Source organism: Pochonia chlamydosporia, chromosome 2, assembly GCF_001653235.2.
Source record: "Pochonia chlamydosporia 170 chromosome 2, whole genome shotgun sequence".
In the NCBI taxonomy this organism is placed as follows: domain Eukaryota; kingdom Fungi; phylum Ascomycota; class Sordariomycetes; order Hypocreales; family Clavicipitaceae; genus Pochonia; species Pochonia chlamydosporia.
The window spans coordinates 4,684,636-4,702,784 of record NC_035791.1 but is presented as its reverse complement, the minus strand read 5'-3'; the positions used below and the strand labels follow the sequence as shown (position 1 = coordinate 4,702,784).

The following is an 18,149-nucleotide window of genomic DNA, read 5'->3' as shown; positions in this document are numbered from 1 at the left end:
TCAGGACTGGACTGTTGGGGCCACAAGATGAAAAGCTATCAGATACAGTACGTTTCCGTAAATACCCAAAGTGCTGTACAGTACCAGACATCATGTCACTCGAGAGCCAGCTGGCTGCAAAAAAATTGCCTCAGGTAAGTGGTCATTGCCACCGTGCCAACCTTGATGTGTGGAAACTGGCCAATAGTGGCACGAGCTTGAGATGAGATGCGAAGAATCAACCCGGACCACAAGATCCATCTTCTGACGGATGCTGATGGCAGTCTAAAATCTCGAGAACGTACCTGGGTACCTGGGTAGCCAACAAACAGCTGCCTTATACAAAACCCCTTCACATATGCTTATAATCTTATCACTGAGTGGAAGGGCTTTGAAGTTGGACTTACACTCCCAGCCGCCAGTAAAGGAGGCCCAGGTTCTGATGTCCCAGCCGACTCTAGCCTCGTTCACGTTCGTCAAATGTCAAGACATCAATGGTCTGGTACTTTGATAGCTGACAGAGAGCACCGCACCAGACCAGAGCAAAGATGGACAGAAACATTGAAGAGATTTGCCCCACCCTCAACGGAAACTTCGAAGTTGCCAGAGCTCAGCATCCCGGCAGTAGCCTGTTGCCTGAGCAGACCAGGCCAGCACCAGACCACACCAGCCCAGATTTGCCCCCCGGCCGGCTGCCACATGCAGGCCTTCAACAGCGGAGCTAACGCAGCCGATGGCGGATTGGTCCCTGCGCATGCTCCAACATCCAGCAACATCGAACCGGTCTGGTAGGTCGTTCTGTGTGGGCTTGGGATCCATGCATGTGTCCATCTCCAGCCTGGCTTGAATGCCTTCACCGCACCACACGTGCCTCAGATACCACGCGGTACGCCTGGAAGTATTACAAACAACTTGCCCATAGCCTGTACCACCTTCCATGACCGCGATTTTATGAAGCTAGCTATATTAATCTTTTTTTATATTTTCTATCTGACAAGCAACGAGTCCATTTCTTCTACCGCCCCCAAGATCCTACGCCTTTCCTTGGACCGGTAGACGTCATTGCAGCCTCCGCGGCTCTCCGGTTCACTTTCCCCAATCCCAAGTTGGCCTACTTACGCCTTGCATCTACTACATATAAGATTCAAAGGTGTGATATGCGTAGCTCATTCTCAATCAGCTATGCTTGCGCAGTCAAGGAAGCTAGTTTGCCTTGTGCAAGCCGGCGTGCGGGCTGAGGGCCGCCCACAACGTTCAACCTGTAACAACTACATACGCCGGTTTACAACCACAGCTCTAGTTTGCACATCTCAACGAACTCCAGACTTGAATTCCGGCTTTACGGGTAGCTATGACCCCACGAAGGAGTCGGGCCGTGGCCCTATGTTCAATAAAGCCAACTTCGGTGTTCCTCAATTCTATCCCCGGGACCTGAAGAAGCGTGTGGATGAGTACGTGGTAGGGCAGGAGAGGGCAAAGAGGACCATATGTTCAACCCTCTTCAATCATTATCAGAAACTTCGACGGCGTCATCAACATGAACACGAGCAAAGGAATCTCCATGAGAAAATGATGCGCCAACGTTTCGCTCGCGACCGAGAATTGCATCAAAAGCGGAGAGAAACCCATCCTGTAGAAGGTTTGTTTCTACGCTCTAAAATCTCCTCAACGGCATAATAACTCTCCTGTAGATGAGTTTCCTGGCCACAATGAGTCTCTCAGACAGTTGCATGAGACTACCGAACTCGAGGAAGATCCACTAGACCATTTATACGTCCCAGAGGATCACTCCTTGCCTGAGCAGGTGAAAATTGACAAGAGCAACCTGCTCTTGATTGGGCCTACAGGAGTTGGCAAGACTTATATACTAGAGTAAGTTGACGCAGTCCCTCGCCCAAGATGACAACGAATCTAAGGTGATCCAGGACTTTGAGCAAACAACTTCATGTTCCATTCTCGATATGTGACTGCAATTCCCTGACGCAAGCCGGCTACATTGGTCAGGATGTAGAGACTTGCGTTGAGCGCCTTCTCATAGAAGCCAACTACGACATCAAGGCCACGGAATATGGAATTGTGGTGCTCGATGAGTTCGACAAGCTTGCCAGAAGAGAGTCCCCTACCGGTCGTGATGTCGGCGGGGAGGGCGTCCAGCAAGCACTGCTCAAGTTAGTCGAAGGAACCAAGGTCACAATCAATGTTAAGGATAACCGGTCATTACGATCAACTCCACCCGTTACGGCAAGTTACAATGCCGGCGGATCATCCTCATCCGCTCCACAGACCGCTCCTCCTGGGGGGAAAGTTGATCAGTATACCATTGACACCAGCAACATATTATTTGTCTTTTGCGGTGCATTTGTCGGCTTAGATAAAACCGTTTTACATCGTGTAGCCAAGCCATCAATGGGCTTCGGTGGTGAGCTGAGGGGCCGCTCGACACTTGCTGGGAGCAAACATGTGCTTCCTCCGGATACATACACTCATGTCGCTCATCACGATGCGATGCCGGAAGCTTCTTTCACTCCACTGGATCTGGCAACACCCGCAGATCTTCAAAGTTTCGGATTCATTCCGGAGCTAATAGGTCGTTTGCATAATATTTGTGCTCTGAGTCCCTTGTCTACTGACGATCTACTCCGAGTGCTCACGGAACCGCGGAACAGCCTTGTTGCACAATATACAGCCCTATTCGAGACATATCCTTCGCGGCTGTTCTTCACCGAAAGGGCTCTGTATGCTGTTGCGGAAAGAGCCGCCGCCGCAGGAACCGGTGCCAGAGGTTTGAAAATGGAAATGGAACGGGTTCTTGCCGAACCGATGTTTGACGCCCCTATGCCTTACGTACTTATCACCGAAGCTTGCGTCAAGGGATCCGAAAAGGCAGCGTACTGGGGCAAAGAGGGGAGGTTCGAGGTAGACAGGCGACTACAAGATGAGAGAATGGCTCCCCAGGAGTCATTTCCCCAGATGACCTTTGAGCGTCTCAGGGAAGCCGGGCAGAGTGGAGGATAGATTCGGAATCCCAACGGGTACCAAGGTTAGGCGGTATATGTGGTTGGCTAGTGGCACAGTCGGATGCTCTTGGCGTTGGATGTTTTCTCTTCCTTCCATCCTTTCTGTCCGGAGCATTCATTGCGCGGGTGGGGGGAGAGGAATAAGGTTATCTGTACAGGCAACGTATGCAGGTAAACAATGGAAACAATTAATTTTTGAAAAGTTCCGTCGTTGTAGTACAATATTTACACCCACTGATCAACCAGCTCATTTTCTGCCTTGCTAACTTGGCCACCCTACCAATGCACACTCTAAGACCATGCTACAAATGGCGGCAGCTCTCCAATGAATCACCTATCCTTCTATCACAAAAGAAAAATTGCATGGTATTTGAAGACGGAGCTTAGTGGCCCTTGGGGGGAGACTGGACCATGCCCTTGCCACTGTAGCCCTCGGAGGCAATACCGGTGAGAGGGTCGGCTTTTTGTTGCTGTTGGAAAGCAATGTCAGCAATTGTTCTTTCATAGAGCCTGGGGTAATTGCGTCAAGAGACTGCGTCCAACTTACAATAAGGAGCTCGTTGGAAGCTTCCTGGTATTCTTTGGACATGGTATGGGGTTCGGGCTTAGCAACCGATCGAATGGCCGCGAAAATCGCAAAGCTGGCAGCAAGGCCGACGGCAACACCCCAAGCTACGCGGGCATTGGTGCCAGGAGGGTCAACAGCACGGGGGCCGTGGGGACCAAAGGCGATCCAGTATGCTATTGACACCATTCGAATTAGTTTTCCATCGTCCCAAAGTGATGCATGCCATGTGACTGGAGAGATGCGCGTGATAACCCGGCAATTCGCCAATTGACACGTCACCACAGTAGTTAATGTGTTCAGAAGTAGTCAATTCAAACAGACTTATGCCATCATTCATCGCCAAACGCAAAACGTATTGTCGATGTGGTGGCTAAGTCTATGCGTGGTTGCGCTGGTAGCGGTGGTGCGTGAAGCTCGGCTATTCGGGAGGTATTTTGGGACAAAAAAACGCCAGGTCATTGGAATCAACATACCGGCCTTCTTTTCCTGCAGGGTCAACTCGCTCCAGTTACCCTTCATGCGATCCCGGAGTGCCATCCACAGATCGGCCTGTTCCTGGAGAGGCATTCCCTCCCATCGCTTCTCGATGTTTTTGAGTGTAGGGTTCGAAAGAGCCTGGCTGGAAACGGCTCGTGAGGTAGCAGCAGGGACACTGCGCACCAGGCCTTTGCGCAGCAGACTCGATGCTGGGGTGCGCAGCATTTTGGAAACTTCGAGTTCGATGTGTTGAGGGTTCAATTGGCGTAGTTGGTTGTGCGGGTGATGGATTTCGAGACGCCTAAGACGAAGATTTTCAGGCTTCTTGAGGTCGGAATCAATCGTATGATGGATTTCATCCACCTGCCCCTGCGAAGAAAGCTCAGGTCTCGCTGACTAAGCGAATGATATGTCGCAAGTCACGTGGGCTCTCGCCAATCATTAGCACCGGATTTGTTGTTGCTTGCTTTCCACTTCCGGATCCCTGGGGAAGTCCACTGCCACAAAGTCACGACAACGTAAGACCAGTCCACCAACCACAATATCAGATCAACCCTCGATGAATGCACGCAGTATAAATCAATCGGTGGGTTTTATTCTTCTATTCGATCCTGACGCCATATCTCTACACTATTTTTTGTTCTTCGCTCTTTTCTTTCGTATGTAGTTGCTAGTCGCGACTTGTGACGGTGAACAATTGTTCCACCTGGAGGATACACTTACAACGGTATCATCTCCATGAGCGTCCTTACAGTTAGTGACTTGCCCCCCGCCCCGGCAATGCGCAAACGAACACCAGCACAATGTATAGTCTCAGCATCACTATCCGAGAACGGGTGAGACTTAAACAGGCGCAATTATCAACATATAGGACGAAGACGTCGGAAACATCCGTCACCTGTAGGGTAGGAAGAGGGAGCCGCGGCAACACAAACAGGCCGACAAAGAAATTGTGTTGATCAAGAGCCCATTGACTGGCTTGGTTGGCCAAATGTAGAACCGCAGGACATGATTTAAGTCAACTCGTATTAAGAAGGCACCGAAACGCACAAGGCAAGTGGCCCTGGGACCAGTGGAGCATCACAATTCCAAGCTCGATTCAGTGAGAGGGTTCAATACAACCGAGTGAGAAACCCTGAGACAAGTTATGTTCGGTGCACCCTGTCACCCACCTACCTAGGTAGGTATATGGCCTAAAGCCAAGAACGAGATGCAGCACCCCACGTGAATTTAATATACGATGGCAGTGTGGAGAGCAAATACCACCTGTTTTCGTGTTAGTTGACAACAAGAGGAACATAACGCCTGCCACAGGCTGGGGCATGATGGTTGTACATAGCTTCCCGTCGACAGATGAGACATGCACTGTACCATCCTCATGGTGTACTTAAGTACCTTGCAGACAAAATGCAGACAAGATGCTTCGCAAAATAAGCAGCAGTTTTGTTAGTCATCCCACATCAGGTTACAAGAGGCGGATGCGGGACCCAGAAGCAGTTGATAGTCGCAACTCGTTATTGGACAACCGGACTCGGGAAGTGCGGTGTTGACGCCATTTATCCACGGAAGATCCGCGGATTCCGGGGCAATCCGTGGGCAACTGCTTAACCTCAACCTCTAATTTCACTTACACAAACCATTCTTGTTCATTTTCCCACCCAGCATCCTAGACCCCAGTTGAGCATTAAAATTGCCAAAAAAAAAACCAAGAAGAAGAAAAGTGATAGACGAGCCTCAGTATCCCAAATGGGTCGTCAGCCAAGACAACGGCCTATTTCATGTACTCTATGCAGAGTGCGGAAACTCCGCTGCAGTCGTGTGTTCCCATGCTCCAACTGCACATCCCGCGGGGTGGTATGCCAACATGAGGGCACACCCCACGACGCTACCATTGCAAGTCAAACCAAAAGTGCTGCCTTGCCCAAAGATATATCGGCGTCTGAATTATTGTCGCGCCTTGAGAGACTTGAATCATTGGTGGCCTCGCAAGCCAAGACTCAGACCCAGTCTCAGATCCAGCCGCCCACGACTGGAAGTACAATATCCGCGGAACCTGGAAAGGCTCCCTACAATGAGCCCAGACAGCCCACAAACTTGAATGCTGTACCGTCAAGGCTCCAGCGGTTGACTGCCGATGCGTTGTGGCTGGAGAGATCATGTTCGGGCCAAAAGCTACTGGTAAGCTAGTGTTTCACTACTCATCAAACCTCTCGAGAATTGCTCCCAATCTAGCCAGTACGTTTCTATATTTTCCTACCCGTTGTCACTGACATCATCGTGCTCAGGATTCCGTGGTTGCGGACCCCATAACCTTCCGTACATGTCCGATAAGGCTCATCACAAAACCTTGCGGGTTTGTATTTGAACCCGATGCATCTCCTGGAGCATTTGGAGTGACGCAAGCAGTAAGATGCATCTGGCTTCCGCGCCGCGAGGAAGCACACATCCTGATGCAAAAGTATCTCAGTGATGTCAGCCACTTCCATCACATTTTACATGCTCCTTCCATGGGAGGTCTGATAGATGCGACTTACAACGAACTGGAGCAGGGTGAGCGAGTGGACATAGGTGCCATCTTGCTCTTGCTAAGCATATTCACCACCACAACTTATGCTTGGACCACTTTCGACGACTCAAGGTGCCTCTTTGCGAGCTCTGTAGAAGCCAACTCGCAAGCGACTTCGTGGCTGAAGGCTTCCCTAGACGTCGCTGACCACGCGCATCGCATCGCTCATCTCTCCGTGGAGTGTGTTCAGGGTATGATCATCATGTTTTACGTCTTGTGTAGTTTAGAAGGAGTGTCCTCACGGGCTCGATCACTTGTAGCGAAATCCATAGCAATGGGCCGCGAGCTAGCCCTACATCGCATCGACTACTCCCCGAACGGCCCATCAAACGAAGTTAAAGGACCAGACACTGTGAAGACGGAGGTTAGTCGTCGTGTCTGGTGGTACCTAACGGCAACGGATTGGTGAGTGAGCGGCTCGAGAAATATGTTTGCGCAGACAAGACACTAACACGGATAATCTCAGGATGCTTGCTCAGTTTTCTGTTCCACAGGAAGGGACATACACAATCCACCCAAATCACATGGCTGTCCGAAAACCGCGAAATGTAGATGACGACGAGCTCATCGATGGACGCGAAGCTCCCGACCATGCTCCCGAAGAGCCGACATGTGTTTCGTATTTCCTTCAGCGCATCCGACTGGCCGAAGTTTGCCACAGCCTTCTGGATCGATCACCGTTTATTTTGCTCAGCCCAGAAACGCTGGACTACCGACAAGTATTGGAAGTCGACGCTAGGTTTAAGCAATTCATTTCCGAGATGCCGTCGTTTTTTTCGCTGGACGATTCGAGTTTGAAAAATCTTGCCCTTGATGATCCAAGATGCGCACCCAACATCACTGTCCAGCGGTACACACTGAACTTGCTCTTGCACCGACAGCTCTGCAAATTGCACCTACCCTACCTCGCTCGCGGAGCGGTGGAAACGCCGTTTGTATATTCCCGGGAGATGTGTCTCAAGTCAGCCAGGATTATCATTAGTGTAGAACATCAGCTGAGGAGAGAAAATCTGGCCTATGTTTCGTTCAGACAAAGGATGAATATGGTTCTTCGAAGTGTTTTCATCGCCACAATTGCCCTGGTTCTCAACGCTTGTCTGGGAGGGGACGAAGACAGTGCCACAGCCAGCGGAGAAGAGGTGGCGGATGCTTGGAGGATACTGGAGGAAGCAAGGCATCAATCTCCGGTGGCCTCGAAACTCCTTGAGCTGTCAGTTCAAGTGCTGAAGAAACACCGGGGGAATCATCCAGCCCTTGACGCGGTGAAGAGCCACAGCTCAGGAAGAGGCCGACCGCAAGGCGGTTCACCACCAATGACACCCGACTCTGGGCATCGAGATGACGGAACAAATGGTATGCTACCACCACAGGCGAACCCTGAGTCGGAGACTGCATATCTTGAGCAGCAGTGGCAAGCTCTGCAAGGAAGGATGGACTTGGACGCTATTGATTGGGACAGACTTTTTTGGGGCCTAGATGCGCCTTTCATATAGTGAAAGGGCCCTTTTTTGTCCAACCTGGCATTGACTACCTAGGTAAATAAAAGTCGTACAACCACTGTGTGCTCTGATCCTGCGGAGCTAAGGAAGTAAAGAATATTATGAATTAAACGAGAGGCACCTAGGTACACGATACGTACATGTTGGGGTTACATTATGTGTGAGATGCGGTTATGCACGGGTTTTGGAGCTGTTCATGACTGGGTTGGAGGACCACTCAATAAGAAGATGAATCTTCACGTAGAGCGTTGTTGATTACTCTATTTTGGTGCCTTACTAGTGCCTGGACTTAACTCTTTGGTTCTTGATGTAGGTTCCGTGCTAGAGGCAGTGATTCTGTCCCGAGTTAGCATTTAATCGTCTTGTGGTTGGACGTGTCTGCTTGTCTACTTTTGTGACTGCGGCTTGCTATCCAAGTCTTCCCCTCGAGCCAGTGCTGGCTGAAAGGTGTAGTACCCTGGTAAGACAGTTAGAGATGATGCCGTTGAATAGCACGAGTTGGCTATGTTTATCCTGGGTGCACGTCTTACCTCCAACAACCCCCAAAAAGATGGCCAACCCAACGGGAAGAGCTCTTTGCAGGCCACTCATGTTGTTAGACGAGTGTCAGGTGTCTGCGATGGGCTTGAAGTCAAGAGGTTGTGGTGAAACTTGGGTTGAAAGGAGCTGATGATGTCTGAATCCGTGAACATATTTTGGCCATGGTCAACTGGTCCTCCTGTCGTTACAGATGTCCACATGCAGGTCCGGGATCGACCAGACCCACTGAGCACTACACTCACCTCAACCAAGCACAGACCAGTTGGCCCTACCGTCTTCTGGTGCCACATGCAGACTTGACTTTTTGAACATTGATGGTTCTGCCCCACATGGCAAAGCGCGTGCAGCCTCCATAACGCGTCTCCCCTTCATCAAGCGTGTTGAAAAACGAAACGAAACGAAACTTTGTTGAAAGAAATGGAGTCATGCCACAGCAAGGCGTATAACCTGTACAACAGCTTGGACATTCAATTTGGTCCTCAGATGCATCACAACTAGGAACTGGCCCGTCAATTTCCAATCAACTTGGCATGCATTGTGTTCCATGCTTTCTCTTTGCTTGGCATGCTGTTGCGTCTGTGGTCTGATCTCGTCTTTTTTCTCGTTAGCAACCCCAGAAACAATGAGCGGTGGAGGTCATGGCAAACTGGAAAGAATTGGGTGAAGTCCCAGATTCAGAAGATGATGAGGGCTTCTACGGCGAGCAGTTTGATTCTCAGTCGAATCTGGCGGCTGCCAAACCTGCCCTAACGGACGACGTAGAACAGGATATTTGGGATTTCCCAGACTCGCCAACCGACGATGTCCTTGCGGATTCACAAGCGCCCGCCGTCTCGACTCCATGCGATGAAAATCTGCCTAGCCCTGCAATATCGTCGCCCTTGTCATCTCCCCCTAGTGAAGATGAGCTACCTCCTCTCGACGACTTCACCTTAGGCGACGGCCCTCAGCGAGACGCCAAAATCCTTGAACAGGAAGACGTCGATCGAGCAGACCATCTACAAATAAAGCCTTGTCCCAGCCGTACGGCATCGTTAGATTTTACGCCGTCACCACCGGGGCATGCTCCCCGGAGCCAGTTACCTCTCGACGAATCCGGACTGTTGAGTCAAATGGCTGAGACTTTTGAGGCTCAGCGAGTAGCTGCTCGATACGAACGATCGTTGCGTCCGCGAAAACCCATCCAAGAGCACCCGTATCTGCTCGAGAATGCTCAGTATAGTAGCTTCTTGAAGTTACATGGCGTTAAGCCTTTACGAATGGCCATCGAAAATGAGCGAAGGAAGCGAGACCATCTATCGGGAGGATTGTCACAGGATGGCGACTTTCAGGAAGAGAGCCAAGAGTCTGTTCAACCAGATATCACCAATATTCCTCCACTATATGACGCAGAGCCTTCGGAAACCCAGGACGATTTACTTTTGCTGCCCTCAACACCCCCAAGGCACTCACCAACAAACAGAGGCCCTGCAGCTAGTAGCCCGGTCAGCTCCCAGGGAGAGACGGATAACACCAGTGTTTTAGATCAGGACCTTCCAGCTTTAGATGAATTACTCAGAAAGCCTCCCAAACTCACCTCGACAAAGCTACACAAAAGGATCTCAACACCACTCAAGTCCTCCACACGCAAACGGATGAGAAGGAGTATTATTTCCAGTGATCCAATCGATGGTGACTCAACTTCGGGAGTTTTGAACCCAAAATCCCCATTCACCTCACTTTCGCCTTCATTGAACACCCCGGGACCATTGCAAGGTTCCCCTATTAATTCAGACCTACTAGTCGAAACACCCAAAACTCCGGCAGCTGGTGCCGCGGCAGCTATACAGCCGAGTACCGGAAACCATACTACACATGCCTCTTCAAGCGAAGACGGCCGGCGTGGCAGGACTGTCTCTGAGATCAGCGATCCTACATCGTCGGATGATGATAGCTTTTCTGTCAGTGACAACGAAGCTGTGACAACAATGAGTCGTCGAATACGAGGTGTACTTCCTGCATCATGGCTACGTCTCGACCAACAAGCTGGACAAGAGAATGCCAAAAAGTCTCTGAAGAGCCGAACTCGGTTCCTCCGATCTCCTGGGAGGGAAAACAGGCGTGGTGTTGCCCAACTACGACAAGGTGCTTTGGGAAGCACTCCAATCCCAATGTTTGATGATGAATCAGACCATGAAGTCGTTCCAATTGTTTCATCAACCAATGCAAATAAATCTGACAGCCAGCCTAGGTCGACAGTTACTCTCGCTGGCCATCTGAATTTAGAGTCTATGGTGCATTTAGGAGACGACGAAGACGTCTCGGTCGTAGAGGACGATGCGATCGACTTCATGCTCTCGAAACCATCCAGGAAGCGCCAGCTGAAGCTGACAGATAGCTTGAATGCAGCTCCCAAGAAACGACCGAAGCGACGGGATCTCGCGCCAAAACAAGGCCACAGAAAAGAGAAGCAAGTTGCAGTTAAGGCGCCGTGGCGTGAAGCTGGAACGCGAGGCACGTCGGGCAGCTCGCGTTCTGAGAATGTCCAGCACCGGCACCCTTCAAGACAAAAGAGAAACTATGCTTCTAAGAGCATTGTCCAAAGACCAATTAGGAAGTTGCCTCCGAGTCTCAGTATTTTGGATACAATTCAACCAGATGCGCCACGATTCCTCAAGATTGCAGCCAGGACCGCGAGGAGGCGGCGGAACCAAGGTCGTTCAAGGCCAAACACCAAGACCATCCAGCTTGCAACTCGGCAGGATCAACTTGACGCGGTTACAGTGTTGAACAGTTGGCGATCCGGTGCCATCAAGCCACGCGATTCAGTCACTGCAATGACGAAATCTTTTGAAAGGAAACGACACCTTAGCGTACTTTCAGAAGTTTCAGGAAACACAGATGCTCGCGATTTGACGAGGACACACCACAGAGCCGACGTATCTAGAAAACTCATCAAGCAGGTAAGCCACGGCGGATCTATCAGGTATATCTCCAGCCGGGATGAACTTGAACGACAAAAGCCGAAGAGCATTCAGAGAAGTGGCTTCCCAGGAGAGAGATATCTCCCAATTTCAACTCGCCCAGCGCAGTTGGAGACAGGCGCAATTGCTCAAATGACGAAGTCTGACTTCAATTCCCGGAAGAAACTATTGGATCGACTGTATCAAAATGGCAAATCTGCATCGGGAAGGGACAGGAGTGACTCATCGTCCATGTCAGCCAGACCTCAAGATCCAACGACGCCTGCCTCCGATGTATCAAAGGCAAGGAAAAATAAGTTGAGAAGACTTTATGGATCGCGAAATCACAGGAAAGCTGCGCCCCAACGGATCGACCTGGACGCGCCTCAATACAGCCACGCCAGAGATCCAGTGCCAGAAGTGTATTTCGCGGAACAACCTGTGTCTGATGCTGAGCTTCCCGAAGCAAAGTTAAATGGCTTGGGGCCTTATGGCACTCAGTACACCCATCATTTTGAAAGTTTTCCGCTTCATCCGGATGTTTTCTTCCATGAATCTACTCTCATTGGAAGCGGTGAGCTTTCTTTTTGCGAAACCTTCAACCTGCCGATAGGGTGGTCAGAAGCACGTCCAGTTACGTCCCTATTGTTTAACAACCACATTCTCAGATGGGGCTTGTGGAATGAGCAAACTTCTTCAGAATTAGGAGTGGTGCTTGACTATATTGCAGAATATGCTGAGGCTTGGCTGACTGGAAAGCTTGATGCGCGGGAGAATGCGACAGCTCCATCGCAAGTTGCGAGTTTTGTGTTGAGTTATGTCAAAGACTCCATTACTTTCATGGAACGGCATCAACGACTATCCTTCATCTCTCGAACTCGTGAGTGCCTAGAGAATTTCAATGATCGCATTGATTCTGCCACCAGAACCACGGCTAGTATCAGTAATGACAACATTAGCCAAGTTTTGCCGATATACGACCGACTATTACTGATAGCATTCCTTACATTACGGATTTGTGCCCAAGATTCATCACTAATGGCTGAACAATTTTCAATGGAAAAGCTCGTTCAGAGCATGGCGACAACTGGTATTGTGATTCTTATTAGACTTGGCATCGGGAACCTTCAAGAGCTCTACATCAAGCTACAAACCAAGCGGTATAGAGAAGGTGGAATTCGAAATGACTCCCCGCTAATTCACTCTTGGGTGGTGACTATGAAGGTCTTGGACTTAGCACAAATTCCGCGATCTTCTTTCTGGGATGTGGCTCAGCGTCCACTCGCCCCAGACCAGGAGCTGTCTCGTCACAATGCGCAGGATCACGAACGCATTTGGGAGCGTATGTTTACGCTACTTCCCCTCGTGGAGTTCGGCAACACTGGTGTACTAGTTTCTGGACGGCGACAGAGTGTATCGGGCGATGGATGGGCGATTCCACACAAGCTTCTTAGACAAGTTTTCCAACTGTATGAACGAAACCCACGACAAGCTGCTAGCTTCAACAATTACTGCCGAGCTCTCATCGGAAGGTGTCATTACCTTGTTCAAGAGTGGGGTTGGCGGAAATGTGTCAGTGTCGTTGGCCTTGTATTTGACTTCTTTGGCTCGCAACAACTCGCGCACCTTCGAAATGAAGAAGTATACAAATCCCCAAAATTCCTCGAGAACCTGAATTCACGTCCAAATTTGGAGATTGAACGGGAAGACCCATGTTTCCACGTATTCTTGAAACTTGTGGCAGTTGCAATAAGGAAGCTGAGAGAGGTTGGATCCGTCAAAGATATCGGCAATCTTGTGACAAGAACCGTGCCCAACCATAATCGACAACACCGCAAAGACGAAATTGTACACGCGCGTGACTTGGCAGCCTTGAGAAATCATCACGACCTGCTGTGCACGCTTTTCTGGGCTGCGCCGCCAGATTGTCGACCGTCTCCGGTTCTTATTCAGAATCTCGTGGACCCGGCAGATTCTCACAAAGAAGCCTGCCTGATCAATCTTCGTGCCTGGACTCAACTTGCACGTTTTAACATTGCATCGGGCGAAATCGGAGTATCGTGGAAGGCATTTCATAAATGGCGAGGATCGTTCTTTGAACAGATTCTCAAACAATTTAATTCTGTAGCGTCTGAAGTTGCGCAACAACTGTCGACCCTTGGTGAAGAAGCAAGCCACTCGATCACCGCCGAAATGGTTCACACTGCAGTTTCTGTCAATAAAGCTGCTTTGATTGATGTGCTGTACGCATCGCTTACTTCGTCGTTGGATGCCATCCAACATGCCCCCAACCTACAGGCAGCCACTTTCGCTTGGAATCTACACCAGTTACAAACCATTTTCACACACTTTGCAGCGGGACATACAGAGCTTACATGGGCAGTGCTAAAAGCGTCCTTAGCAATCCTTGACACGATGCTCTCGAAGATCGATGATTTTAAAGCAGATGACGAGAGTCAACAAAGCGAAAGCCAGATTTCTAACTCAGCGGTAGCGGACGATGCGTTGCTGGTCCTAGATGCGCACCTATCTAGAGCCTTTTTCGGCATGGCGAGGTGCGTCTTGTCAATGTCTCTAGATGAGTCCGGTCGCCACACTGCTTTCCAAGAGCAGGCCGAATGCTCAGAACGAATTGTCGTCCTTGCTGCACGAATGTGCATGCGATATATCAATGGAGGCCTGATACAGCTTTCTGGGGTGTTCAAGGGCAAGTATCAGGTATTCAATGAATCACCACACAAGCTGGATCTACGTCAACGGCAATTCATGGTCCTGTTCGCCTTGACCCTGCTACGATATGATATTGATGATTTCGATGAAGCTGGGTTCACTCTTTGTGAATTTTGGATCTTGTCGCTCGTCAAGCCTCGCGCATTCTTGAAATATGAGATCGAACTTGGCCAAGAGCTTCGTCGTCATGGACGTACATTTCTACCAGAAGGAATCACATCCATTTCTGTTCAGTCTGATTATAATATCAACCGGGATTTATTGGAGTATGCGATCTCAACGATGCGTAAAGCTGTTCGAGATGCTGGACCTGACCTTCGCAGTATATTGGTCGGAGAGTATTCATCATCACTGAAATTGGCGATGGAGCAAATCAGAGGAAACCTGAAGAATACGGCGCAGAGACAAAAGGAGCATGAAAGTTACGTGGTCTTTGTTCAAGACGTAATTTCCCTAATTAAGACACACGGATCGGATATATGCGCGGTTGACAACTACTTCTGTCAAATAAGCAAAGAATACTGGCCACCAGCCGAAGATCCTCAACTGAAAGTTGCCAATTTGAAGTCGTACGGCCTGCGACTGCAAGAGGGCGAGTCCCGTGTTGGCCGGCAACTCTTTCATTTCCTGTTCAACAATGCAAAGTTTTCCATCTTCAACAACAAGTTGCCAGAAGAAGTCCAGTTGTTGTACAGGGGCATGTGCAGCAGCGGCATCAAGACATTCATAATCTCGAGAATGATGCCGGCCATCGTCAAAGCTTCTTTTGAGGAGTACAATGCCTTTCCATTACTGGACATCTACATGGAGGCTTTCGAACTTCGGTTAGCCGGCATGGCCATGGCACTCGAGCTCGATTCTGACGACCTGCCCTCACTCTGTACTATGGTACAGGCTATACTCAACGGGATGAAGGGTCTATCTGGGGTTAGAGGGACCTGTACTAGAACTCAGGTTCATGTACTGAGGCAAACAATCGGTCTCGCAAATTTGCTTTGGCCATCCATTCATGTGCTGTCAATGTCAACCCAAAGACCGGAGCACTGGATCGCATTGTGGAGCCTACTGACTGAACTTTGGGCTATCATTTCAAAGTGCGAGGTTTATTTGGAGAAGTCAAAGACAGAAGAGAGACGGAATAGTGTCGTGGAAGCTCAAGGCCTTCTAGCGGGCGTGGGGAGCATCCAAAGCGAGGAGCACCACTTACACTCGGACGTTGTGGATTTTGCCAAGAGTATTGTCGAGGATGTGAGGAAAAATTGGACGGTGACAGGTGACAGGGTTACAATACAAATACCTGGCCAACAGAAAGGCGCAACACCAGGTACTGTGGCAACATTTGAGGGATGGACATTAGAAGGAGGTCCAGTTAACGAATTGAACGAAGCGATACATGAGTGGATTTGGTGGTGGTACAAGGCGAATGCCCATGGACCAATTCATAAGCATCATGGAAGCGTTGTATTTTGAAGCATTAGTATGGCGTCTGGGAAACTCGAATTTTACTGGCAAACAGGTGCATTTTGAGTATACGGCTTACCAAACGGGAGCATATATAGAAGGAGGGATGGAAGTGAGGAAGAATCAAATAACCCAATAAACAATCAGGATATAATATTTGTCCGGGATGACAGATGGCACAAATTGAACAATGGTAAGATACAAGTGAGTCTACTGGTTTGCTTTTGGTGATGAATGATGATGTCTGTTGTGGTCGGGTCTGGTATGGTGGGGGAAAATGAGCAGACCGGACGGACTGTGTGTGTGGGGGTTTCTGACGTCGCTGCATCTAGTCTGGTTTCTGTCTGGTCATAAAAAAAAACGCGTCTCACGGCCCTCAACTTTGCTTGACGCGTTGCCCAGCTTAAAGTCTGCACATGTGGTCAATATCATTTGATGACGCGCACCAGTTAACCACCAAACAACTGCCGTCAATGTCTATTTTTGCCAGTCAGCTTGGCCAGCTTCAGCAGCCAGTACAGTGAGTTGGTGACAAAGATATCACATCATTTTGACTTGACTTCAACTGGTCCCCTCAACCGTCATCTGCCACCGGATGACATCTGCAAATGGGGTCCCTTTTTCAGTTGCCCGGTGAGGAGCTTCTCACGCCATTGCTGGAGAGCTTTCCTGGGCGTTCTCATCAGATTAGATCGCTTGCAACCCTCATCCATGTGAGTTCATTCCACTAGACGATCTTTGTATTCGTGTCTTGTGTTGAATCCAAGGCCAACCTCATTCCAACAAGACTTCAAAGTCAAATCCACTGACTACTTTGTGCTCCTTCAGCCTAACGCCGCGCCTTGTCGAAACCTCGTCCTCCATGGCACCGAAGCCACGGGAAAATCAGCCATCACCGGGCAGCTACTCGAGACGCTGGCCGAGCACGTTGCTACGGAAGCACAGAGCGGAGGACTCAAGTATACCATTGTCAATGCTGCGCAATGCATCACAACGAGGCACTTATTCGAGCGCATCGTGGGTTCCGTAGCTGATGCTTTACCATTGGATGCGGCAACCGGCGGGAAGTCTTGTTCAACCCCTAATGCACGACCCACGAGACAAAGACGCTGCGAGACCATGGCACAGCTATCTGTTGCCATGAGCACAATGCTGAAGGAACCTACCAGAGATCCGAGATGGCGGTTTGTTTTAGTGCTGGACGCTGTTGATACCCAGAGAGATGCGCCGCCGACCTTGCTGCCAGCCTTGGCCCGTCTATCGGAGATTGTGAGTTTGGTCATGGAGGCGAGAGATCATGCTAGGCTTCGTAATCCGCCCACCATGCTAACTAAATTCATCACAGATTCCTAGCCTCACTTGCGTCTTCATCGTCACAGCACCACCAGCCGGTTTTCTTCGAACTCCAGCCTCCGCACATCTTCACTTTCCTCCATACACAAAACATGAGTTTGTCCGCATTCTCACTCTCTCGCCACCGGCCCCAATTCCCGGTACGACGCAACAAGAAACAACAGATCTTTGGACTCGCTTCTGTGCCGCTGTTCACGATGCCTTTGTGCGGTCCGCATCTCGCACTCTGCCATCCTTTCGCCACAGCTGCCGGGCTCTTTGGCCGCGATTTACGGCTCCTGTCACCGCTGGAACGCACTCGCCAAAGGAGTTCTCAAAATTACTAATAGCAGCACGGGTACATTTCCAAGATGAATCACTCTTAAATCCCAGCATCATCTCGGTTCGTCCGGAACCCTCAGCAACGCCGCAGCCTGGGGTTGTTACAACATCTTCAAGTCTCCCCAAGAACATGAGCATCGCAGCATCGGATCTGACTGCTCTGCTGCCCATTGCCGCACGTCTCCTTCTCCTGGCAGCCTATCTTGCCTCTCACAATGCGACACGCCATGATCTAACGCTCTTTTCAACCTATTACCACGGCCGCAAACGCCGTCGTGGCGGCGGCTTTGTTGCTAATCGAGGAACCCCTCGGACAAAGCATAGGAAGATTGCGAGAAAGCTTCTTGGCGCACATGCATTTGTTCTAGAACGCATGATGGCAATATTGGAGGCCGTCCGAGGCGAGTGGTTACCCGACGGGAGTGCTGTGGGCGCCGCAGGCTTGGATGGTGATATAGGGATGACTATGGCAACATTGGCTAGTCTTCGGCTCTTGGTTAGAGTTGGGTCAGGAGACCTTATGGACAGGTCCGGGAAATGGAGGATAAATGTTGGCTGGGAAGCCATTAGGGGCATCGGGAGAAGTATAGGGGTTGAGATCGAGGAATGGCTCATTGAATAGCAAACGAATTTCGCTGGCCAACACTGCGCTGAGACAACCGTCTGCGCATATTTACGCTGTACATGACCTGAATA

At 50.0% G+C, this 18,149-nt stretch overlaps 4 protein-coding genes across 4 annotated transcripts; 3 read left to right on the top strand and 1 right to left on the bottom strand.

Annotated features, from left to right (window-relative positions):
• Nucleotides 1-3,379: 3,379 nt before the first annotated feature.
• On the bottom strand, nucleotides 3,380-4,266 carry VFPPC_03483 (cytochrome c oxidase polypeptide V precursor; the record flags this gene model as incomplete). Its single annotated transcript, XM_018282979.1, has 3 exons — nucleotides 3,380-3,466; nucleotides 3,544-3,737; nucleotides 4,038-4,266. 3 exons carry the CDS (start codon nucleotides 4,264-4,266, stop codon nucleotides 3,380-3,382), a joined length of 510 nt encoding a protein of 169 aa, XP_018147674.1.
• A 1,521-nt stretch (nucleotides 4,267-5,787) lies between these two features.
• VFPPC_17498 (fungal transcriptional regulatory protein) lies at nucleotides 5,788-6,228 on the top strand (the record flags this gene model as incomplete). The annotated part of the gene is made up of 1 exon (XM_022429201.1): nucleotides 5,788-6,228. One exon carries the CDS (start codon nucleotides 5,788-5,790, stop codon nucleotides 6,226-6,228), a length of 441 nt encoding a protein of 146 aa, XP_022285772.1.
• A 320-nt stretch (nucleotides 6,229-6,548) lies between these two features.
• On the top strand, nucleotides 6,549-8,100 carry VFPPC_13476 (fungal transcriptional regulatory protein; the record flags this gene model as incomplete). The annotated part of the gene is made up of 2 exons (XM_018291251.1): nucleotides 6,549-7,012; nucleotides 7,074-8,100. The coding sequence occupies 2 exons, from the start codon at nucleotides 6,549-6,551 to the stop codon at nucleotides 8,098-8,100; spliced, it is 1,491 nt and encodes a 496-aa protein (XP_018147673.1).
• A 1,184-nt stretch (nucleotides 8,101-9,284) lies between these two features.
• VFPPC_03482 (mus7 mms22 family protein) lies at nucleotides 9,285-18,075 on the top strand (the record flags this gene model as incomplete). Its single annotated transcript, XM_018282978.1, has 3 exons — nucleotides 9,285-15,566; nucleotides 16,608-17,048; nucleotides 17,125-18,075. The coding sequence occupies 3 exons, from the start codon at nucleotides 9,285-9,287 to the stop codon at nucleotides 18,073-18,075; spliced, it is 7,674 nt and encodes a 2,557-aa protein (XP_018147672.1).
• Nucleotides 18,076-18,149: the final 74 nt, after the last annotated feature.